Below are 17,130 nucleotides of genomic sequence, written 5' to 3'. Positions count from 1 at the left end.
CAAAAGAGATAGGAGGAATGGGGTTCAGAGATCCTCACTATTTTAATTTAGCTATGTTAGCTAAACAAATATGGATATTAATTGAGGCTCCGGACAGCTTATGCGCAAGAGTTTTGAGAAGTAAGTACTATCCTGTTGGCAAGATACTTAATGCTAAACTTAAATCAGGTTCATCTTTTACTTGGCAGAGTATATTGTTAGGGCTCAATACATTTAATAAGGGAGCGATCTGGCGTGTCAGAGATGGTCAGCAAATTGATATTTGGGAGGATGCATGGCTACCGTATAGTAATAACGGGAAGATTTTGACGCCCAAAGGTCACTATTTGCTAGTTCAGGAGTATGGGATGCTGACTTAATTTGATCCATTTTTTGGGATATTGATGCAAGACAAATCCTAGCAATTCCGTTGAGTCAGAATGGAATGGGTGATTTTGTGGCATGGAAATTCAGTAAGAATGGTTTATTTTCAGTTCGTTCTGCTTACCACATGGAGTGGGAATCTACTTTTGGTGTCTCCTTGCAAAGATCTGATGGAACGGGATATTCAGGTTTGAACACGATTTGGAGAGATCTTTGGAAGTGCGCTGTTCCAGCAAAAGTGAAATTTTTTACTTGGAAATGTTTGCATGGGATTCTTCCCTGTTATGATGTTCTGGTTAACCGCCACATAATGAATAACAGTACGTGTCCGGTCTGTAAGAGATATTGTGAAGACATAAAACATGTTATTTTTCAGTGTGAGGAAGCAAAAGGTATTTGGCAGAAAATTGGCCTGATAGAGGTGGTTACTGAAGCATGTCAGATAGATCGGTCAGGTAGTGCAGTGCTTGATTATCTGATGGCTGGAAAGTTCAGGGTCCCAGTTGATGCATCAGTAAAGTTTTTGAGAGAAACAATCATAATGGCCGCTTGGTATATTTGGTGGAGACGAAGACAGACAGTCCATGCAGAAACTGTGCAATCTTTTTCACAAGCGGCGATGTCAATTCAAGTCTTGGTATCTAGTTTCTCGAAAGCACAAGGGAAAGAGATTCAGCCAAGATCAAGTACTTGGCATCGGGCGTCTGAGGGTTTTGTCTCTATAAATGTTGATACGAATTACGATATTAATATGAGGTCAGGAGCTACAGGTGTGGTAATCAGAGATGATAAAGGAAGATTTGTAGGCGCAGGATCCAAGCTCATTCCTTTTGCGCTTGACGCGGCAACAGCTGAAGCTCAAGCAGTTCTAGATGGTATTCATCTTGCAAATCAAATAGGCTGTCAGAAATTAGTTATTCAGTCTGATTGTGCAGGAGTTATTGATACTCTTCTGGAAGGCGGTTTCTCTGCAGCAGTTGCTGCTCCAATATTCGAAGACATTCGTATTCAGGCGAGCTCTTTTGACAGAATCTTATTTATGCACTGTCCAAGGGAAGCAAATGGGGTAGCGCATACACTTGCACGTGAATGTAGGCTAGATAGTTGTGTGTGGGCTGATGATCCACCTAGTCCTTTTATTTTGCCACCGATGTAAGCGTGATTTAATTTTAATAAAATTAGCCATGATGGCATTCCCTCAAAAAAAAAGTAGGGGTGTGTCTAGGGCACATCTAGATGTGCTCTACTTATTGCACATCTAAGTGAGTGAATCAAGCATAAAGAAAAAAGAAAAAAGAGAAAGAAAATATTCACACAAATCTCAATGTAAGATCAATGACATATGATTTAGAAGTGCAATACTTATGGCACATCTAGATGTGATTTAGCAAAACTGTTGTTTTTATGCATATTAGGAGCTACCCTTGGAGGAAGAGGGTTAAACTGTTTAGGCTTCCCCATTAGCTCCCCATCTTGCATCGTTCAGCCATGTACTTTATTCGGTTGTTGCTTTATATATAATAAAGCGAGGCGAAAGCCTGTTTCGAGGAAGCTCCCCTTTGGTGTCTCCCGGGATTTGATTCATTGTCTTTGAGTAAAAGGGCAATACTGTGATCATAGCCAGAGCACGGTACATGAACCATCTGCCATTACTGTATAAACAGTGCTGCTCGGCACAGATACTTGTTGTATTCTGCAGGGGAGAACACCTTTGTTTCCTCTGCAAAATAGAGCAAGAACACCTCTATTTCGTCTGCAAAACAAATACTTTCCGTTTTCTTGATTGTAGATCCTTATATTATGATTTTATACATCTGCATGTAAGATTTAGGGTTTAGTGCTTACTGTTTACAGCACGCATGTAGATTTTAGGGTTCACATTTCGTTTAAAAAAAATAATCGCAATTGTATCAATGGCATTTCCAATTTACTGTTTACTATTAGGGTTTAGGGTTAGGGATTTTTGGTTTAGATTTCCTTTTGTTAATTTGCAAGACTTGCGTCGCCATTACTATTTGTACCTTGTAGATTATTGTTAGACTTCGTATTGTAGTCCTACTGTGTAAACCATACCATATTGGTATTGAACTTGGATGTCATCATTATATATATGTTATAGGCCACCCCATAGAGGGTTGAGCCAGTTCCTGCAAAACCTGTGTTTTACATGTATGGTATAGAGCCTAACCTAGGTCTTCTACTCCACCCGCCGCCGCTGCACCACCGAAACCCTAAACCCTAGGGCTGCTGCTGCCGGCGCCATCACCGCTTCCGCTTCGGGCGCCGCCAGCTCCGGGTCAGTCCCCGCGTCGCTTGCTGCCCTCCTCAACCTCCCACCTCGCCCCTGGCTCCGTCAGTGCCTCAGTTCTTCGGCACCATGCCTCCATAAACTATTCCAGGTCAGCGTTAGATCGGTTTTTTTCTCAAAGAAAAGGTTAGAGGGTTAGAGTTTTATGGCTTCACATAAAATCTCGTCGCACCCAAAAAATTAGATGTTGTACAGCCGGGCTGCTGGTGGCACTCCTGGACCCTGTTCTTTTCTTTACTTCCCTGCTTAATTAGTTTCTCTGTATATTGTGTTTTCCCCTACTTAAATGAAAAGGCGTAGCACCTGTGGGTCATTTCAAAAAAAAAAGAACAAAGACTGGAATAACTGAGGGCAAGAGATAAGGCTACACGTACACTAGTGGGCGAGCCCATGGCATGCTATGCTCGGATTCCTCCTCCTGAATCAGAGCGAGAGCCGTTAATCTGGAGACGCTCATGGGCGAGTGCGCCATGCGTACCTCATCGCGGAGAGCAATGATAAATTAGGAGACAAAGAATTTTTATTGAGGGATGGATCCAACGCAACCAGATGATAGATGATCGCCTCAAATACCAGCAAACGAAAAAGAATTAAAATGGAAAACACAAAATTAAATGAAAAAGAAATCATAAAACCAAAAAAACCCCAAACATTTTAGTACCGGTTGGTGTTACCAACCGGTACTAAAGGGCTCCCGGCCCCCGGAGCTGGCTCATGCCACGTGGTTGCCCTTTAGCACCTGTTCGTGCTGAACCGGTACTAAAGGGGGGGGGGGCTTTAGTGACCACACTTTAGTGCCGGTTATGGAACCGGCACTAAAGGGCCTTACGAACCGGTGCTATTGCCCGGTTCTGCACTAGTGAGTATGGCTCTGGGATTGCTTTCTCGCAGGGAGTCGAGAAAGGGTCTCTGGCCGAGGTTGATAACACTTCTACTACTTTACTTTATGCTACTCTACTCTCTCCTTTTGCTGCAAGATGGTGGTTTCCAGAAGATGCTAGTCTTCGATAGGACAAGGTTCTCCCCTCTATTCTGGCATTTCTGCAGCCCAGTCCACATATATAGCCTTCCTTTGATAATGTTGCATATGTAGTGTAGATCCTTGCTTGCGAGTATTTTGGATGAGTACTCACGGTTGCTTTGCTACCCCTTTTCCCTCATTTCTTCTTCTTTCCAGTTGATGCAACCAGATGTGAGAGCTCAGGAGCCAGATGCCACCGCCGATGCCTACTACTACGTGGAGACCGACGAGGACTGAGGGAGTCCTGGATTAGGGGGTGTTCGGGTAGCCGAACTATACCTTCAGCCGGACTCAAGATTGAAGACTTCGTTCCATGTCTGGATGGGACTTTCCTTGACGTGGAAGGCAAGCTTGGCGATGCGGATATTCAAGATATCCTACCATTGTAACCGACTATATGTAACCCTAAACCTATCCGGTGTCTATATAAACCGGAGGGTTGTAGTCCGTAGGCAATCAACTCCATATACAACAGAAAAAATTTGCACAAAAAACTTAAGATTACAGTTATAGCCGAACAATACATCTATCAAGGACTAGCAAAAAAAGAAACTTAAAACTACAAACACCCTGTGTTAATTCTGCAGCACCACAGCCCCGCTCAAGGCTGGCCAAACGACAACTGACAACCAGGGGTCATCTCCATGCATTTCTGGACACGGATCCAGCCATTGCCGCCAACTTCATTGGAGGGAAAACCTTATACGCCAATATCTCAACTCAACCCATGCTCAACATTGCCTGCACGTCAACAAACTGTAAGACGACATCAAAAAATGCAATGCATCTTGGCACGGCGCATACCCCGGTGGCATGGGGCGAGCGAGCTCATATTTCATGTATGTACTATTCTTCAATTATTTTTAAAGAATATATATTCTTCAATTGGTTTGTATATGGATAGCATTTTCCAATTACCATGCTCACTAATGAAAAATTACACCTTAAAAGTTAAATGTAGAAGCAAGTGGGCTGGTTTCTGTACGAACACCACAACCATGGTCTCGGAGCTAAAATTATCCTATGACATTAAATACTTTTGTGATTGGAACAACATATAATTTTGTTGGACTACATAGTGAATCTTGGGATTAATCGCTTTTATTAATGTGATAATTTCTATTTTGTTAATATTAATAGAAGAAAACATTTAACAGACAATGAACATGCGAAATATTTTCCTCGTGGAAGATGGACAATTACCGGTGTGAGTCTTGGTCCTTCTTTTACCCTTTAACTAGTAAATTGTTTAAAAAGCTAGGGAGATACACCTACAATGAGTTTGAGAACAGAATGAGATTTATTTGTTATTCTATATTTCACTCAAACAAATTAGAACAGCTTGGTGGAACTGGCACATTGCTTTCCTATTTCTTATCATGTACTCCCTCCGTCCCAAAATTCTTGTGTTAGATTTGTCTAAATATGGATGTATCAAGTCACATTTTAGTATTAGATACATACGTATCTAGACAAATCTAATACGAGAACTTTGGGACGGAGGGAGTACTAATTTTAAAATGGACCTGATACGGATCACTAATTTTAAAATGCACCTGATACTGATACGCTGGTTCCAGAAATATCCATGCATTCTAGCACTGGGATACTATTGTAGTAGTTCAATAACCATGGTGCGGAAATGCTGGAGCACAGTTGGTTTCATGAACCAACAGCAGGCATGTGATTTTTGTTACTCATAAGTAAATCTGGAAAATAATTTGCAATGGTTGTCATCACGTTATGGGATGGTAATTCATACCATCCTGGAGGCTTGTGGTTATAAAATACAGTTTCAAGGTTTACATCAAAGATGCTTCCTCAGAACTTCAGAGTCTGAGCAACATGGTTATTAGCTCGCACCAGAGGCTGACATTATGTAATGTTGTTGGTGCTGAGAGAACAAAGCCATCTAAAGCTAGTCATAAAACTGGCATGCATATTTTGTGATACTATAGTTTTGGCTAAGTGCTAGAGCATAGGATCAATGATCCCTGAAGCAGACGCACACACTACATCACACAAAATACTCAAGGAACCATAGGCCGCCCACTCATTTTTGTTGCTACAAGTACGTCAAATCAACAAATGTATTTCTATGTCTGATGCACAGAACAAGTTTCTTACAAAACAATTCATAAAAAATATCGCCGGTATGTACAACCATAGCAGAAAGACTCAAATTTTGAACCATAGTTGTGGGAAAAGGAAAGTACAGAGCACATATTCCACAGGTAGAGTTCCATGTGCACGTTGAATGTGAAGAAATGAACTATAAAACATTTGACATTGCCATGGACACTGTCAGGTACAAGAATGTACCATGCCTTCAACATGAGCAAATTATATGCCTGAAACGTCTACGCAGACATGGAGTTTCCACATGCCAAGTTGACCATTATCATCCACAACTGAACATATATGACAGATTACAAAACAAGCTTCTCGCAGAACAGATACCATGTATGTGTACTGCCAGTAACAGAGGGGCTCAACGTCCTGAACCATAATAACGGGAGAAGGCAGAAAGCACATATATACATACCGATAGTGATGTCGCAGTCACCAGTTAACTCGCCGTCGATGAAGAGCTGCAAGAGTGTGGGCTAGCTGGAGTACTCCTTGAGCCCCTGCTGGAGCGCCTCATTGGCGAGCACATCATGCATCTCAAGGTATGTCCAACGAGCGAAGGATCGGCAACACATTAATTCCATGAAAATGCCAGAATCACGAAAAATCTAGCTGCATCATAAAGACTAAGCAGTAACATACCTTGAGAAGTACATCAACACTGGCTACAGCTTCAGATAACAAATTAAGTTGTGTGCCAAAATAGATCATAACCACTGGCTCCATTTTCTTGAAGAGAAAATGCTACAAGACGAACTTCCAAGAAATCCATTCCTGAATTTTGAAACAGTACAAGCACATTAATTCCATGAAAATGCCAGATGAAGCCTAGTTTGCCACACCTGCCATTTAAGCACTTAAATAACTGACATACAAAACTAAGACAAACAGACAATAGACTACACCCCAACACATGAGGAACATTACTAACCATGGCATAGGTCAAAATTCGCATGCATAAAAGCAGGGTTGCTCGTTCAGTTGTCCCTTGGATTAGTACTTCAGTAGCATTACTCAACACATACATCAATACATGAGATCTGAATCTAATTACCAGGCTAAATAATGTGTACTCAAACAATCTGAATTCAGTATCAGGTCTATTTTAATGCACTCAAATCCAATATCAGGCCAATTAATGTACTCAAAACAATCTGAATCCGAGCCAGACATGAAATTCATATTGAGAACCCCTCCTTGTATGGGATGAAGAAGAGTGGATATATGGGACACATGGACAAACAGCATGACAAGGATTTATTTGTTTGCAGATTGAGAACATGACCGTGACATACAGACTTGCATTTTTTAACACAACATATCTTCCAGTTCTAGAGTACCAAGAAACAGAACCTATCTATTGCACATGTACCCAGAAATAACTAAACAGGTAGCCATGGACATCACCAATGAACTTTGACAGAATACAAATGAACCGCGGACCAATCGACTAGCCCTGCAGTAGGTAAGATCAGAGCTTAAAGGGGACGAACCCATCCACGGAGATGACGAGGAGGAGCAGCACGTACGCGACGGGCAGAGGCCCCTGGCAAAGCCGCAGAGGCAGCGCCTGTCGCTGCAGCGCGGATGGCAGAAGGGAGTGGCTAGCTCCGTGGCGGCGGCGCCACCTGTATCTCACCATAGCTCGCCGCCGACCGAAGATGGATCCGTGGCAGTCGCGCGGGACATTAGAGACTTCCAAATCCGGTGCTAGAGAACGACGAGCTCGGCGCCGCTACCGCCACCTTGGCCTTCTCGTCGGTGTCGATCTGGTTGGATGGACAATGCATCATGGGTTTCGGCGGGACATGCGCTGCTCGAGTGCGACCGAGGAAGGCGGATTGATCTGCGCCGGGAGGAAATGGACCTGTCGCGACCACTACCGCCGCAACTCGAGCGCGTGATCTGGACTGGGGTGGGGTTACGGGCTTGTGGCCGTGGCCGTGGGAAAGATGGGGAGGGGGCGACGCACATAGAGGGGAGAAGAGAGGGGATCGATGGATCGGGAGAGGTGAGGCTGTTCTGCGGCGGCGCCGGCATGGAGCGGGCGGAGGAAGATTGGTGGAGTGGCGGCGGCTGAGGGAACGGGAGGATAGAATGGGGAATTAGGGTTAGGTGTGTGTGGACTGTGGAGTATAAATGGGCTGGCTCAAAATTTTGCCACCCTGCCGCGTTGGCCACTTAAAATTTTGCATCTCCGCGCTCTCTCAAATTTCAGGCGCGCCCTTTTCTTTCCAACTTTTATATATGGCTGATTGACAAGTGGACCAAATAAGCGGGTACAACAGACACATCGGCAGAAGCCATCCATGACGGTTCATATGGCAACTAAAGAAAGAAAAAAAAAGGCATAGATGGTCGATTCATGACAGTTTCTGTGACGGTCCTTCAATGCCCGTCATCAAGGGGCTGCCGTTTTGGAGGTTATTCGCGTCTTGTTCATCCATGACGGTTCCCGTGATAGTTTTCAGGAACGTCACCCGAAGTCCGTCATGGATTAACAGATTTCTTGTAGTGAATATGGAGCACGGACGAGACGAGGAAGCAGAAGAGAGGTTGCGGGACATAATCTTAGACGGAGGTGATGTCATGTCGTGTTTTCTTAACGACAATGATGGTCTGGAAGAACAGCAGGGTGAAGAAGCAGGTCCGGAAGAACAGCAAGGTGAAGAAGCAGGTCCGGAAGAACAGGGTGACGACTTCAGTGACCGAACAGAGTCCGGCCAGGTAAATATATTAGTTAAGCCTGTGCTGAGACTAGCTAATTGATGCATTCATTGTTTTGGTACGTACACATATTAATTAACTCTCGTCTTTCTTCTTTTTTCTAGCCCTCCGGTTCGAGCATAACTTCGGTAAAGAGACTAGGCCCGAAGAAAAAGTTGCGCGAGGATGAAAGGTTTGAGATCACAGAAATCGCGCGCGACGGCCTACCGATTGAACCCATCCGGACAAAGGATGCATTTACTGCTCAGTGCGGGGTTCTTGTTAGGGACAAGATCACGATCAGCATCCACCAATGGTTTAAGCCAGTTGAAGAAGACCCTGAGGTGTCTTATGTCAATGATATGCAGAAAGATGATCTTTGGAAGGAGCTGAAGGCAAATTTCACCCTACCGCCAGAGGAGGATCCGGAGAAGCCGGTTATAGAGCAATTAATTAAGTCTGCTGCTCTTAAGAAGATGGCAGAGCTATTCAGGAGGTGGAAGAATGAGCTGTAAAGGTTTGTCGACAAAAAAGAGACACCAGAATTCAAGGGCAAATATGAGAAGATCAGAGATCAATGGCCCGCATTTGTGGCCCACAAGACATCGGATAAGAGTAAGAAGATGTCGGAGACAAACAAGAAAAATGCTGCGAAGAAGATGCTTCACCATCGCACGGGGTCAGGTGGCTACCTCAAACCCCGGCCTAAGTGGGCAAAGGCTGAGACTGATCTGCTTGATAAAGGGATCGAACTAGAGACAATGAACTAGACAGACCATTGCCGGACTTGGTTCTTCGGGGCTGGTGGATCCTTGGACCTGTAACAGGGAAGTGCATTTGGACGGACGAGCAACTTGACATACCCTTGAAGAAGTTTCGGTACTATATCGATGCAGCGCAGAAAGGGACGTTCCTTCCAGACAGAGAGAACGACGAGCTCACAAAGGCCCTCGGAAATCCTGAGCACCTTGGACGGACACGAGGTATGCCAGGCTCCATTCCGTGGAAGGCTGGGTTTCCTGACGCAGGCGGTTACAAAAGCCACGAGAGGAGGAAGAAAGTGCAGCAGACCGAACTGCAGGCGCTGCACGCAAGGGTACAAGCGATAGAGGAACGAGAAGAAAATCGCAGCAAACGACTTGCCGAAGCTTCCCCTGAAGCTACCCCCCCATCTCAGCGGAGAAGCAGCGTGGCTTCCACCGAGCTGCTTCAGCCGGAGCTTGTCTTGACGGCTCCTGCCAGCTATCCCGTGGATGCTATCACGGAGGCTCAAAATTGCCACCTTATGACGCAATGGATTAATATGAAGGTCAAGGCGGCTGTTGGCTCTGTTTTTCCTAATAAACCTGGCGCAACTTTTCACTGCCGGCCGATTCCATAAGGATATGCTAAGGTGATGGTGGATGAAATAACAGAGGGATTTGAGGACCTCCCGCTTGACCACCCTACCGGAGAAGGGGATACTCGGCTGGGTTCTTCTCTGAAGACTCCATGCCTATGGCGGAAGGAGCTCATCAACCTTCCGAACTGGACGCCTCTGCCTCCTCCTCCTCCTCCGGCGAGTCAGGGCACTCTGCCTCCTCCACCGCCTCCTCCTCCGGCGAGTGACGATCAGGGCCCTCGGCCGGCTCCTTCTCCGGCGCGTGGCGGCACTCCGCCTCCTTCTCCGCCTGCGTTGGCGCGCCCGAGCAGCCAGCCTCCTCCTTCTCCGCCTCGTCAGCAAGGGCGGAAGAGACCCGCCACCTCGTCAGCAAGCGCGTCGTAGTCCTTCTCCTCCGCCTCGTAAGCAAGTAAAGAAGACAGCCGCTCCGTCTGTTCGGCCGGTGTCTAGCAGTACAACCAGAGGCGGGAGGACGTACAGATTCGGTCCTTCTCTGAAGACTCCAGAGAAGTTACCATACGAGAGGACCCCGGAGGAGAACGCGAAGATCGCACGAACCGAAGTGGATGACTGGTTTCAAGGGTTGAAAGCAAAGAGACATCCACCTCCGGAGGAGAAGGTAGATCTGGTGAAAGTGAAGCGCACTCTAGCTGCCCTGGCAAAACCACCCAAGTCTCCGCCGAAAAGGCAACTATGAGCGCATTATTGGAAAGACATGGGCCGAAGCGGAGCGGTCGGGAAGTACAATCAGTGATCAAAGGATGAAAGAACGACGAGCAGCTGGGAAACAAATTGCCCAGCTCGGCGAACAAGGAAATCAATCGTGCCCCCCACTCAAGGTGCCTAGCGACATCGTCGATCCGAGGATGGTGCCCGGTTATAGCAATCTTGAAGATTACCTGTCCGACGATGTACATTATGATTTCATGGACGTGCAGATACACAGATACGAGTACGGGGAGCCTCTCGTCAAAGATGAAAAATCTCTAACAACGATGATGCGAAGATTGCATGATTGGTACTTGAAAATCTGCAGAGAGTCTGGGGGGAGGAGTACTTTGTATGTGAGAGTTAAAAAGGAGCATGACCTCATTGGAATTGATCTGTTGCCTATTCCATTTGAGGAGTTCTATCAGTTTTTCAATCAATTGGCCCTCGATAAAGCAACGGTCACCTGCTACTGTCTGTAAGTACTACTACTTCTGTCATTAAGTCTCTCTATATAGCTCAGCTCTTTCATTGCATTTATTTATAATTATCCTCACTATATTAATTATGCAGATTGAAGATCGCCGAATTTAAGAAAAGACAAGTCGGTGATATTGGGTTCATTAACACATATCTCATAGATGCAACTGAGGTTAAATTTCATGCTGCAGAAACCGAGGCCAATTTGCTACGATCATTCAAAATAAATGAACACAAAGATATAATACTCTTTCCTTACAACTTCAAGTGAGTGTTACTATCTTGTGCATATTCGGTTTCCCTTATATATTAGTCCAGATTATAGTAATGTAATTGATGAGTTATGCATGCGTGCGCAGGTACCACTATATTCTCCTAGAGATTAGGCTTGAGCAGGGAGTAGTAACTGTCTTGGACTCTAGATGAAAAGATCCCCAGGAGTATGCGGGCATGACTCAAATGCTCGAGAAGTAAGTTAAATCGATCATTATCCACCATATCAGCAACTTTGTTCATTTCTGATATCAAGTAATTGTTTTCTTCGTCCGGCAGGGTTTGGAGAAAATTCACCAGAAAAGCTCCGGGACTGTCGAAGGAGCTGGAATTTAGACACCCGAAAGTAAGTACTATAGTAGCATGTTCCGCGCATCTCCTAGTGATTCAAGCGCCAGTTTCATCAATACCATTTGGTATTCTTGCTTATCAGTTTGATTGACCTCTATTTCTTGTAAAGTGTTTGTTGCAGGAACAAGGGAATGATTTCTGTGGATACTACGTCTGCGAGTCCATCCGCCACACGACCTGTGAGCGGGGCTACTCTGACGAACAATATGAAGTGCGTAAATAACAATATTCTCAATTTTATTTTATTACCATCATTTGTGTTGAGTTTCATTCATTCACATCTATATATATGTATTGACCCCCTTCTTCAAATTAGATGTTTCGGATGCGGAATGAACTCCTAGCACCAGATCGCATGCGAGCAATTCAAGAGAAATTGGCGGCATTCTTTCTTGACCACGTGATCGCTGAAGACGGAGAATACTATGTGGACCATGCGTCCGTAATTTAGGAGATTATATTTGTAAGAGATAATTATTGTATATATGTAGTCTGTAGTGTCGGATAGATATACGAGAACTTGTTGTTCGACCAATCTCTCGGAGAAGGAGAGGTGGTCGATATCACTTCTCTCCGTATGCATATATGTTCATGACGATCTTCTGTTTCCTTCGTTTGCTTACTAGCTAGCTAGCGTGCCTAGTCCTCTCTATACGTATGTATAGTACGTAGCGTCGACCAAGTACGGACATAAGAGAGGACACTTCTCTCTATTAATTAGCTAGCTAACACAATATATGAAATACCTAAATTAACCCCCCAAAACCCCCAAAACCCCCACCCCCCCTTAAAAAAACAAAAACTCCAGCCACAGAAATGCTGACGCGTCGATGCTTATTGGTTCCGGTTGGTACCACCAACCGGGACCAAAGGCCCTCCTGCCTGGGCTCAGCGCGCAGGCCACGTGGAGGCCCATCTGTCCCGGTTCTGGTTAGAACCGGGACTAAAGGGTCAGGGCATTAGTAACAACCCTTTAGTCCCGGTTCAAGAACCGGGACAAAAGGCCCTTACAAACCGGGAGAATAGGCCCGTTTTCTACTAGTGTTCCTTTCCGCCCTTCAAGTGTGAAAAGATTGGCCATCTAGGATTTCACCCTACATCATATACAAAAACTTAAAATAGTTGCTGAAGATTTATTTAGGGGTTAAGGTATCTGTGGCCATTTGAGGGGCTAAATTATAAGGGACCGGTTGGAGATGCCCTTAGCTCTTGTGATAGACCATGCAAGCTGAAGTTTGCATGCTTCAAAAGGTGGTTTTAAATGAAGTGCCAAAAGTACTTTATATAGAAAAAAGGTCCTACTTTTTTGTTTGCAAATATCTTCTGTGTACTTTTTTAACTCAAATGATCTTACATGTCTTTCTTGATTTGAGTCATCTTACATGTCTTTGTGAAGAGAAAGTTAGGGTCATCATATCTCATATGCTTTGAGAATATATGAAGAGTGATGGGAGGACTTTTGTCAGTGTCAAGTAAATAAAACTCCGACCGAATAAAAGAAGTAAAAATCATCGAGAGAGCCCTTCGCCTCTTATTCCCCTTTCTCCTGTAGATAGGCGTGAAGACCATCTCTGCCTCTTTTTCCACCGCCAAATCATCGCCACTCCACCCGCCTCTAGCGCCAATATGATGTCAAGAGGTGGGAATCTATTGGGGTTGCCATGTTATGCAGGGTTCGGAATCGTCTATGACCTCTTTGACAATGCCACAACAATTTATTGTGGTTGGATGGTTAGAGAGACAGTGGTATCCCAACCCACCAGGGGTCAAGTCCTGGTGCTCGCATTAGTCCTGGATTTATTTTAGGATTTCCGGCGATGCGCTTTCAGTAGGAGAAAACGTTCCCGTCGACGACGAGAGGCGGCTACGGTGTCTTCGTACATCTCAAGATGATATGCCAACTCAGTTTGTCGAAGGTGCTCATAGAGGTAGGGTATGCGTGTGTGCGTTCATAAGGTGAGTGTATGCGTGTATGTATGAGCGCTTGTATCTGTACTGTGTTAAAAAAACTTTGTAACGATGCAGAAAACAAGATACTAGACCGGTAGAGAAAAAACAATATTTTAGAGCTTTGTGCATAAATTATTTTTTTGCAGGGATTTGCAACTCTTTGTAATAAAAACGAAACGCGTTCAGGTGTTTTATATCAGAAAAACCCATCGAAAAACAAAAATCAGCTCCTACCTTTTTCTTCTTCGCCCAAATCTCATCTCATCAGATCACCAAACCATGGAAGCACTCAGGGCGCCGCAATCGCCGCCACCGGCCACAGCGGCCACCTCGGCCGTTCTCGACGACGACGATCTCCTCGGCGAGATCCTCCTCCGCGTCGCCTTCCCCACCAGCCTCGTCCACACCGCTCTAGTCTGCAAGAGCTGGCTCCGCCTTGCCTCCGACCCCGTCTTCCTCCGCTGCTTCCGCGACCTCCACCCACCCAGTTTCCTCGGCTTCTACGTCAAAACTGGAGGCACCAAGCCACCGCGGTTCGTGCCGATGCCTCAGCCCCCTGAGCTCGCTGCCGTTGTCCACCCTGCAAACTTCGATTTGGGCACCTTGGGCAGCGACAGCTTCGGCTTCTGTGTGGATTGCTGGAACGGCCTCCTCCTACTCACCTCCTACCTGCACGACGGCCCACCAGTAAGAACAGTCCGATGCCCGCTCTACCCTGGGAGATACACGACCATCCTCCCGCCAGTTCCGCAAACCAGCAGCAGCCATGATGACCGCTTCACATACTACGACAGAGAGGTCATCCTCAAAGGCGGCGACGACGGCCTGTCCTTCTTCTATCTGGCAATGGGCGTGGAAGGGCAGCAGACAATTGTGGATGTGTATGTCTTACAAGATGATATATGGGCCATCTACTCTTCGGTTGCAACCGAATTCACCCGTATTTCGCTACGACTCGATCATGTTGCTAGTTTGATTGGTGACGGCAAGATCTATACTCTGGCCTATGTGAGCGGGATCAATATTTTAATCGTGCTAGATCTTGTGTCTGCCTCTCTGTCGTTAGTTAACCTCCCAGAAGAGGTGTTATCGTGGTGTGGCAAGCTGTCGCTCGCAGATGATGATTCTGGGGTTCATCTCATCACTCTCAAGGACCTACAAATACGCATCTGGCTGCACGGGGTGGATGGCAATAATGGCGCTGCCAACTGGTTCCTTGTGAATACCATTTGTTTACGTGAGATATGTGCTAATCATATGATACCAAGTCATGGTTTCAAGGATGTAGATGTACATGCACCTGGGTCCAATTCTGAGACCGAGGCGGACAATGCCCTCTACCTTTTTTATATCAAAAGCAAGGTTTTGAAGAAGGTTTACGACGTGACAGAAGAGGATGATTACGTGTTTAGTGTCAGCCCCTTTATGATGGTTTGGCCTCCAAAATTCCCTCTGATGAAGGAAGGACGTGATCTGCTGAAAGAATAACACTGCTAGCTTAGGTTTGCCTCTTTTTAATCTGCCTATATAAATGTGGTCTGCTAGTTACAATTAATGTACATGATGCTGCTATATGCTTATATCTGTTTGACCATTAAAAATGTGAATGGGCCGGTAACTGGCATCCTTAGTTCCCAGCAATGAAGGAGGAATGCAAGGTTTACCTCTTGCTGATTTGTTTACTACTTTGGTCTAGCTTCCATTGTGCGTTATGCTAATATTGTGCGCAATGAAATACAAAAGGATAAAAAAAATATAAATGTTTGATCGGTATCTAGGCAAATCAAACACTTTCCAAGTGATATGCTGCCTCCGGTATCACATACATGTTCATGTAATCGCATGGAATGCATAATGACATATCATGGATTTTATATGTTTTCTTATGACAGATGGTGAGTTGTGCAAGCATGCATAGCAGAGTACATCAGTACCTACAAGAATGCATAAAATAATATAGATTGTCACCTCTAAAAATGCATATATAATAGTATATGTATCATCACACATACCAATTGTATCATTCATAAAAATTGTAACATTGTCACCTCTAACTACGCATAACATAATATGTATCGCCGCACATACCAATTGTAACATTCAGAAGAATTGTAATATTTTCACCTCTAAGTTCATGAAAGCATGCATGGAAGAATATACATCGGCACCTACAAGGAATGAATCTTACTACTGTGGCATATCAACACCGGCACCACCATAAGAACGATTGAGGGGGGGGGGAGGAGGGGGTCTATAGTCACGTGACCGTACATGCGACTCATGAAACAGAATGCCGCTAGGGACGACATGGGTGCTGCCGTGTCAGAGTAGTGCCCCGCATTGGCTGGCAACACACGTTCGATGATGCCGGGCAGGACAAACTGAAAGCTAAAGTGGCTGGTGCTCGGCCATGGGCGGGGAGGGTTGTAATGTACATGAGCCATGGAGGTTGCATATAACAACCGAACTAAACAACATCACTGGCGGGTGGGAAAGACTAAGGGTCGGATTTAGAAGGAAAACTCAGACATGTCAAATGGAGCAGCCTTTTCATTTAGAATCACCGTATCACAAACAGGCAATTGTTTTTCAGTCTGTGATAAGCGTCCGGCCGAGCACCAAAGTGCTTATGGCAGGTCAGTGGTAGTGCTCATCACTAACGTATGGCCAATGGCCGGTCAGTGATGCACGATCAATAGTGTTCGGATATGTTGTAGTGCTACTTATAACTTATCTAGAAGCATGAGGATCGATGTTGGTGATGATGCAAACGAGTTCTCCCTTTGGAGAGTAACGAAAAGGGTTGAGTATGAAGATCGCCCTCAGAATCACAAAGTGGCGGCGAAAAAATTCACAATTATCCAGGGTAGGGTTTCAAGGGTATATAAAGCAATTGGCCACCGAAGCCACAGAGGAGGGAGGAAAGCCCCACATGTCATAGGCGCATTTGTAAGACGGGCACCTTCACTAGGTGCCTAGGCCTTGCGGGCCCACCATGCCCCTCCAGATGATGGGCCTTGGCACTCTAGTCCTCTAGTGCTACAAAAACACGCTATCATTTTCTCAGATTTTATTGAGGAATTTTTGTTTGGTGATTTTTTTTTCTGAAATTCCAAAAATAACAAAAAATAGGAACTAGAAGTGAGCATTGAATTAATACGTTGGTCCCTAAAAAAATTAGAAACATTGCACACTTAGAAGTTAATAGGCGTGAAATATACAAAGTTTATAGATATATCAGTGATGTATCACAGACTTCGGCATGAGATCGCGCAGTTCATGAACTGTTGTGTGGTCGCTCAACCCGCGACAGTTCCAAAGTAACAAATCCATTGGGCCCGGCAATAATGCCAGAGTATCATTCTTCTGTGGAATGTTCTTTATTCGGCCTCTTCAATCTCTCATTGACACATATGCTGAAGGTGAAAGAGGTGTTAAGGTGGGAGACATCACCCCTTC

At 45.1% G+C, this 17,130-nt stretch overlaps 1 protein-coding gene and 1 long non-coding RNA gene across 2 annotated transcripts; one reads left to right on the top strand and one right to left on the bottom strand.

The window, feature by feature from the left end:
- Positions 1-4,159: 4,159 nt before the first annotated feature.
- LOC147961600 (uncharacterized) lies at positions 4,160-6,493 on the bottom strand. The gene is made up of 2 exons (XR_015611019.1): positions 6,238-6,493; positions 4,160-4,433 (listed from the first exon to the last, which is right to left on the bottom strand). It is a non-coding gene; the product is annotated as an uncharacterized LOC147961600 (long non-coding RNA).
- A 7,457-nt stretch (positions 6,494-13,950) lies between these two features.
- Positions 13,951-15,159, top strand: LOC147961599 (uncharacterized). The gene has a single exon (XM_087532622.1). The coding sequence runs from the start codon at positions 13,951-13,953 to the stop codon at positions 15,157-15,159; it is 1,209 nt and encodes a 402-aa protein (XP_087388748.1).
- The last annotated feature ends 1,971 nt before the right edge of the window (positions 15,160-17,130 follow it).

Source organism: Triticum urartu, chromosome 7A (genome assembly GCF_056163025.1).
Source record: "Triticum urartu cultivar PI428250 chromosome 7A, HENAU_Tu73, whole genome shotgun sequence".
NCBI lineage: Eukaryota > Viridiplantae > Streptophyta > Magnoliopsida > Poales > Poaceae > Triticum > Triticum urartu.
This window is presented reverse-complemented; position numbering and strand designations above follow the sequence as displayed.

Coding starts and splice junctions, on each gene's coding strand:
- LOC147961599 (XM_087532622.1), top strand. CDS start 13,951: ATGGAAGCACTCAGGGCGCCGCAATCGCCGCCACCGGCCACAGCGGCC.